The sequence below is a fragment of the Fukomys damarensis genome, unplaced genomic scaffold (genome assembly GCF_012274545.1).
Source record: "Fukomys damarensis isolate Sample0158 unplaced genomic scaffold, DMR_v1.0_HiC HiC_scaffold_32, whole genome shotgun sequence".
In the NCBI taxonomy this organism is placed as follows: domain Eukaryota; kingdom Metazoa; phylum Chordata; class Mammalia; order Rodentia; family Bathyergidae; genus Fukomys; species Fukomys damarensis.
Window position 1 is genome coordinate 7768282 of NW_022900944.1, and position 8447 is coordinate 7776728.

At 38.1% G+C, this 8447-nt stretch overlaps 1 protein-coding gene across 1 annotated transcript in view; it reads left to right on the forward strand.

The window, feature by feature from the left end:
• Positions 1-300: 300 nt before the first annotated feature.
• The window catches only part of Herc5 (HECT and RLD domain containing E3 ubiquitin protein ligase 5), a 48807-nt gene continuing 40660 nt past the window's right edge, over positions 301-8447 (forward strand). The window contains exons 1-6 of the mRNA XM_010610499.2: positions 301-334; positions 1736-1856; positions 2499-2575; positions 5072-5293; positions 6629-6720; positions 6982-7112. Of these exons, the coding sequence (XP_010608801.1) occupies positions 301-334; positions 1736-1856; positions 2499-2575; positions 5072-5293; positions 6629-6720; positions 6982-7112 (677 nt within the window). The remainder of the gene's footprint in view (positions 335-1735; positions 1857-2498; positions 2576-5071; positions 5294-6628; positions 6721-6981; positions 7113-8447) is intronic.

Here is an 8447-nt window from a genome sequence, read left to right on the forward strand (position 1 = left end):
TTTCCTGGGCGCTCACTGTCGCTGGAACCCGGTACCCGGGAGGCTGGAGGCCAGGGAGTCTCAGTTCAAGGCCGCCCTGGGAGAGTTAGTGGGACCCTGGCTCGAAATAGAATTTTAGAGGAGCCCCGGGGGACTGTGCCCGGGGCCGGAGCGTGGGTTGTCGCCGCACCTGAATAAAAAATGGGAAAAAGAAAAGAAAAATAAAATTACCCCGAATTTGCAATTTGAGAAAACATGGTTATGATTCGCTTTGCTGCTTACCTTGTCTTTCGTTGCCCACATCCTTCCTAATTCCCCTAAATGTACCGTGGTTCCGATTATTCAGATGGGAAAAGTAAAGACACTATATCTTTGGAATTTTGCTCATCTCGGAAGAAAATAACTCACTTGTGCGTTTGAGTGAAATTGAGCATCTTTTCAGTTTCTGTTGATCATTTGCATTAGTTTTTTTGGAAACTGCCCTTTCATGTTTTTGCCTAGCTTTTTAAAAATTGAGTCGATTGATCTCTTTATTTGAAAGAGGTATTTAAATATTGAATAGAAATAGCCTTGTGCCCATCAAGTATATTGTATTTTTCTCCACTGTTGCTCTCTATGCAAAATTTAAACTTTTTAATAGTCTCAATTTTTTCATTTAAGAATATTAATGGATTTTGTCTTAAATTAGGAAGATGTTCACTCTGCAAGATTTTTTAAATATGCTCATTTTTATTTAAGGGGGGAATCTAGGTTTATATATTTGTTTTTCTAAACGGTTTTCTGAATAACTTTTCAGAACTGATTTGAAAAATAAAGCCAAGCCAATGGACCATAATTTGTGGTCCATTTCTTCTTAACAAACTTTTTGTTCTGCTATTATTCGCAGTGTGGTTTGTCCATGTTGCAATGAAATGACATCCCCGAATTATTCTAGTTTAAATTTCATGAACAAATTAAGATTAAATACTAGCTAGTGAAGTTTTTGTTTTTTTAAGTTTTTATTTTTTTAATTTTATTGGTACATTTTACGTATATAATATAATGACATTCATCATTGGAGATTTGTACCTTTACATTTACATAATCTTGATTCTTATTTTTCCTGTATCCTGCCCTCCCTTCAACCCCTCCACCCTTCCCTATTGACAAGTGAACAGTTTTGCTAGTGAAGAGTTTTTAAATTTAATTTTTAGAAAAGGCCAAATATGCACTGATGTCATTAAAAATTCTTTCCATCCTCTTTAGGTCCCCCAAACACAGTTCTTCCTGTTAACATAGGCATCTATTTCTATTCAGAGAGATCTAGAGGTGTTCATTATTTGTTTTAATTTGAACAAAGTATGTGTCAGAATACACAATATATTTGTCCTTGAAATGCTTATGTTGTCCTCAAATTAAATTATTGTTCTCAATGGACTTTTTCATTTGTCATTTGAAATCTAGTTTCTTGCTCTCAACTTACTAAACAAGAATTTAAAACCAGATGCTACTCAATTGACTATTTTAGGGATGATTTGTTTTATTTAAAACAAAGAAGAAATCAGTGTTTCCATATTTTAAAAGGTCCATTGCCAAGGTGATTGTTTATTCCTTATTTGTTGTGCATATTTGAATTTTCTTGAAGAGAAAATCATAATACTTCAGAGATTGTCTAGGTGAACTTTTTTCCAAGTATTTAAAATATATTGTTATAACAAACTCATGGTATCAGTAGGGAATAATCAGCAATGAGCTCCTGGTTGGATTTGTTCTGCAGAGTACCTGAAGTTAGGAAAAAAGATGAAGATTCATTCCATGGACCAAGGAGCAGAGCACATGCTGGTTCTGTCCTCAGATGGAAAAGCCTTTGAGTACCGCTATAGCATGGAACCTGCACGGTGGGCATTGCTTTTCTCTTTCATAAGCTATGATTTCATTTCACCCAGAGGACAGTTCGTGTAGGAAAATGTTACCCTATGAGATTCCTGTCCTGTCCTTCATAAAGGAAAGTCCTAAGTAGGTGCTGAAGTTTTCACTTACCCAGTGAGGTCCATGAATACAGCAAAAGCCCATATGTGGGCTAAGGCTGAAATGTATTTTAAGCACTTAAATAAAATGATCAGTTAGTCCGCCTAGCCCCAAATAGGTCTATCACGTATTTGAACCTTCAGCAGTTGTAGAAGTTGTTTCCAGAAATAACAGTTTTCAAACCTAGGCAGGGAGATGCATCTTCCTGGGGTAAAACTTTTTCTTAGTAGATCATATAAAGTAGAATGTGTTTCCACCTTACAGGTATTTTTCCTGTCATAGAGTTGTTTGAGTAAGAGTATTTTTAAATGACCTTATTACAATTATAAAATGTTATGTTCTCCAAAAAAATAATTAAAATGTAGACATAATTTTAGAGGTACTGAATATAATGCAATAATTTAAAGGGTTTTTTCTTGCATCTCACTGCTAATTAAATACATACATAGTTCCAAATCCATGTTGTAACTTTCATTATGGTGACTGACATAAAATATACTCTCTCTCATCAGGTTTCAAAACATTTTACAAGAAAAAAATGTAATTCATGTTGCATGTGGAGATTATCATTCTCTTGCACTCTCAAAAGGTACTTTTCTGGAGTAATTGCTTTTTAGAACTAATAAGTGTGTGTGTGTGTGTGTGTGTGTGTGTGTGTGTGTGTGTGTAGCCAGTTGAGTGCTGCTTTTATAATGAAAAAAGTAGTTTTGAATTTATGTGGATCAGAGTATTGTTCTTAATGGAGATAGAAATGAGAATTATTGGATGTATAAAATCTTCAGGTTTCTAGAATTACTATTCCTACATTTTGTTTGATACTTTAATTTTTAAGTAACAAATAGTGAAAATTTTATGAGCAATTAAAACCATGGAGAGGGGGTGGTCTGTTTTATTTTCTTTTTGGTTTCAGAGGGAAGCTGTGTTTTTCATGTTGGCTTTGAACTCCAGAGCTTCTTGCCTCAGCCTCCCAAGTAATAGCTCAGTTTTCAGACTCGTGCTCCCATACATACCCAGTTCAAAACTATTCTTTGCAGAATTTGGTTCAGGCCAAGACGACTCATTTCCAAAACCTTCCCTTTTCCCGCCACTTCCATACTCTTCCACTTCTGTGGGAGTATCTCAGAATCTGCAAGTTCTCTATGAGCTCCAGGTGTATTTTAACACCACCGTTTGAATTCTAGCATTCTCCTCAGCCCTTAAGTATTTCATGTCGAATGCTGTGATTTAGGAAATGTCAGCAGTCGATATAGATTATGTCCTGAAGGAACATAACTGTGAAAGGAATAAATGAGAGAGCAGAAGGACTGAGGGAAATTCAGGCTAAAAGCAATTTTTTAAAAACATTGATAGACTGAATAGAAACTGGGGGAAGTAGCCCAAGCATTTGACCTGCCATGAAGGCTCTGTTGAGGCATGGGAGGTGAGCCTGAGAAAACACTGGTCACTGTCCTCATCCATTCATGAACAGATTGTTCATGTGGAGTATCTTCTAGGGCAGGTTAGGACAATAAAACAGACCTTCCCTGTCTTCATGAAGTCTAGAGTCTAGGGGCATGTGTGCTGGTGTGGGCAGGGAGGAGGGGATATTAAAGGTTTGCCATTGAGTGAATCTGCTGGGTATAGAGACTCATACCTATAACTCCAGGTACTCAGAGGTTGAGGCCTGAGACTTATAAGTTACAGACCTCTTTGGGTAACATACTGCAGTTTTTCTAAAAAAAAAAACAAACCCATCAGGGCTGGGGATTTAGGTCAGTGGTGCCGCCACCTGCTTCGCAAGCGCAGAGTCCCAAGTTTGATCCCTGGTAGCAAAATAAAACAAAAACCTATCCTTAATAAATCATAATACAGAGAGAATAGGAGTTGAAGATGCAAGGAAGGAAATTAATCATTTTCACATTTTCTTCTTTGTGGACACTAGAGATTTGATAATTATGTTTAAAGGAGAACCCCCCACGTGCACTATATCCTGCACAGAATATTGCAGAGAGGTACTCAGTAAACATTTGATTCTCTGATACGTATTTTTAGAGTCCCTTGGATATTGGCAACTCCATTAGATAACATTTTAAAACTTCATTGAAAAATATGCTACATATATACAGTTAGTGGAAGAAGCTCACCCTTTAAGATCCCGAGACAAGTGTCTCAGTTGTCCAGGCTGGTTCTGAACCCAAGAACAAGGGATCGTCCTTTCTCGGCCTCCCAAGTAGCTGGAATTACATGTGAGCACCACTGTGCCTGGCTTCAAGTGCGTTTTTATATAGCTTGTTTAGGATCTTTGACATAAGAAAGAAAAAGAAGTTGAAAAAAAGCCTAGTCCTATATTTTATTTTCTTAGAGGTAGAATATACTTGATTTTTATGGGCCTAATCTGTATATTTCTTTAAGTAAGGGCAAGGTGTGGTATGGTAAATGTTTAACTTTTAAAATTTTTATCACACTGAAAGACACAGTACTATTAATCACTCTCAAAATATTCTTCCTCCCTTAGCCTACTGTTCTTGCCACCTTCTGGACATCCTCTCCATGACAGTCTTCGGGTGCATTGTCATGGGGGCCACAATGTCTGGAATCAATTCAAAACATTTAACTCTCATTTTCAATGTGACAAAGAACCAGAAATCGCACATTGCAAGATTCCATGAATAAGGTGGATGAAGAAACACTATAATGTTTTTATTTGACAGAAACTGCCTTATCTGATTCATCAACCCAGTGTGATCAACAAATGCAGTGAAAATTTAAACTAGAAACTTTACTACAGTGGAAGACATATTGCCATTCATCCCCTTCATAATCTCCCACATCCTTTGAACATATTTATCCCATCATTCTTGACAATAGCTGTTCTCCTATAAGAAAACATGTTTAATTTAAACATTTACCTTATCTTTCATTCACCTCTTCTGTTTCTTGATTCTGATTAACCTGCATTCAGATAGCTTCACTGTGCTATCCCCATGCACAGATGTATGGGGACAAGGAGTTAGTGATTTATACCATGCAGTGTACACAGCACCCTGTGGTCACATTTGCTGCATTTGAAATTTAGTAAGACCGCATTTTTTCCCTTTGTATCAAGGTGGTGAACTCTTTGCCTGGGGACAGAACTTACGAGGACAGCTTGGAGTTGGAAGGAAGTTTCCCTCAACCCCCACGCCACAGGCTGTGCAGAGCCTCACAGGAGTCCCCTTGGTTCAGATTTCTGCAGGAGGAGCCCACAGCGTGGCCTTATCCATGTCTGGAAACGCCTACTCATGGGGGGAAAATGATTGTGGACAACTAGGCCTGGGCCACACCAAGAGTATGGAACATATTTTCAAGTTCCTGTTGTCCATAGTGTATTGGTTAGATTTGAGGCGAATTGAGCATAGACCTCCCTGAAAGTGGTTCACATCTTCACTTTGCTTTGCACTATTCTTGATCTCTCTGTCTTCAGGCTGCAATCAATTCTAGAGACATGCTGTGTTAGTTTTCTCATTGCTGAGACAAAATACCTGAAGTTAAAGAGGGAAAGGTTTATTTGGCTTACAATTCATAGAAGTTTCAGTCCATTAGAAAAGGAAAAAAAAAAGTGACAAATTTAAAAGAAATTACCTCAAAGCCGCCTTTGTTATTACAAAAGAATATGGAAATTCTGCTTAGGACCTCATCCTATCTTAATCTTATTCTATAAAGCTTCCATTATGTCTCTACACATATAAAAACCTTAACTTTCTCTTATTGAGGAATAAGGCAAAATTCCTCATGATCCAAGCAACTCACTAGAGTTCTCCTTTGTAGCAAATGCTGTTGCTTTACCTGGATATGTTAAAGTATAAAGTACTGTGGATCACTGGTCAAACACATCCTCTCCCTGGCACAGTGCAATCTGGTATAGAGAATAACCAGTAAGTCAGTGTTAACAAAAATATTCAAAGAAGGAAAAGAGTAAAGGGGCAGTTAAATTATTTTTTCTGATCTCTAGTACAAGGAAAATAATCAAAGGAAGTAAAAGATAATGTGAGGTGAAGATGTTGCCTTAGAGAGTTCAAGAGAAAAAAAAAAGAACTTGGTCATTAAAAATAATACTAGGGCTGGGGATATAGCTTAGAGAGTTCAGAATATGTAAGGCCCTGGGTTTCATCCCCATTGCTACAAAAGAGATAAAATTGATCTTAGGGCTGGGGATTTAGCTCAGTGGTTCTGGCTCCTGCCTTGCAAGCTCAGAAACCTGAGTTTGATCCCTGGGTACCAAAAAAAAAAAAAAAAAGATTTGAAAATATCAGATGAGCTGCAATTAAATTTAGGTAAAAAAGAAATGAACAGGGTCTGGAAAGTGACTTGACATTTTTTTGTGGCTTGAGCCTTTAAGTGTGACTCCAGCTTTATCCCTAGAACTCGGGCCTAAATATGCCAATTTAGAGCTTTATTATTGTCAAAATGGGATAGGTATGGGCTGGGGATTTAGCTTAGTGGTTCCACTGGCTACCTCAAAAGTGCAAGGTCCCAAGTTTAATCCCCGGTACAAAAAAAAAAAAAGATGGGATGGTTATGAACGGTGGTTAGGTTGAGAGGAAGCAGTCTAGGTGATGCTATGACGCTAGTGTGAAACTCCGCCTTTCTCATTGGTCACTTGAGCCGTTCTTTCCCTGCACAGATACAGATTCTCCTTCCCTTGTTGAAGTACCAGACCATCAGAAAGTTGAGTTTCTGGCTTGTGGTGGTGCTCACACTGCCCTGGTCACACAGGTGGGTGTGCCCATCTCCTTTGTACTTGTGCAAAACTTGTGTGTGGGGAGCTAGTGTTTCCGGGGGAGAAAGTCACCCCTTCCATGTGTGAGGATGTCCTCCTGGTATCTGGGAGCTCTCCTTCAATACTGCCTTTGCTTCCTGTTCAGTGATGCAGAGGCAGCAGTGAGTATGACGTGTGTGTGTGTGTGTGTGTGTGTGTGTGTGTGTGTGTGTGTGTAGTGCTTTTGTGGTGTTTGATATGAAGTCCACTTTGCTTAGGACGGGCTCATGTTCACTTTTGGTGCCGGAAAATACGGGCAACTCGGCCACAATTCAACAGAGAATGAACTAAGACCCCGTTTGGTGACTGAACTCAGTGGAAATAGAGTGACTCAGATAGCATGTGGAAGGTAAGTTGTAAACTCTAAGTGAACACTGATAAAATCCGTGTAATTAACTGATAAAATCCGTGTAATTCAATAAAATTTTCATCAGCATCTGAGACATAAATCCCAAACATTTCCCAATGAAGATGATTAATTTACATGATTCATTATAATAATATTTTAATGTGCATTTTCATTTTCATTGTTTTTAATTTTTATTCTTTTGGAGGGGGATAATGGGGTTCTAAACTCAAGGACTCTCACAAGCTAGTCATGTGCTTTACCACAGAGCTATGCTCTAAGCTTAGTTTTTGTAAGTAAGCAAATGGAGTCCCCTTTCTATTGCCTTCTTAGTGAAATGCTTTTGTAACTGTTTAGGTGCACTTTTTTGTTCTGTTGCGACAGGGCCCCACTGTGTACTCCCGGCTGGCCTTGAGGTCGTTGTGTAGTCCAGCCTGGTTTAGAGTTGGCGCAGCATGAGGTGCACTTTTATCCGTTAGGAAAATAAGTCATTATATATTTATTTAAGAAAAATACCAACATGAATCACTAAGTTTATTCATTAATGTAAATCACCATTTTGTAACTCTTTGGGACCAATAGACTTTTAGTTATCTAAATTTTTTCATTTTACAAAGATACTTATTTCACAGAATTTAAACTTCTCACTTTTGTCAGGTTAAAAAATTAGAGGCAAACAATGGCTTACACTTTTAAAATAAATCATTCCTCTAGTCCCCATATCTGTAATTGTAGCACTCAGGAGGCCGAGGTGGCAGAACACCGTAAGTTCAAGGGCAGCCAGAACTACGTAGTAAGACCTGTCTCAGTAAACCAAAAAATACATACATACCTAAACAAATACAATGTAAATACAATCAGTGTGTTTGTCTTGCTACTGAATTCATGTAATATTTTAGTTCCTTGGTCATTTGACCTCATCCTGTCCAATTCTCTTTTCTTGTTGTCTTTTGGTCACTGGCCCCAGGAGCGGTGGGGTCAGGACTTAGAACATGGTGATGATAGCTGTTTGGTAAGATTAGATTTATTTGTCCTTTCAGTCGCCTCCCATTACTCCTGACACACTAAGATTAATATTTAAGGCCTGGAGTGTTTAGCCTTGCACTCAGCATAGGCCTTACTTCGGAGGATCTGACCGGAGAGTGATGGAGAAGCGGGGTAGGAGTCTAAATTGTAAGATCGTGCTTTTTAGTAGTGGGGCCTAAATTAAGTGCAGCAACAGTTAACTTTCACACTGATTTGTTCACAGTGAAGAATAAGTGTGAATGTTAGTGTAAAATATTCTTGAGAATTTTGATTTTCACAGCTCTTTTTTTTTTTTTTTTTTTGGGGTACCGG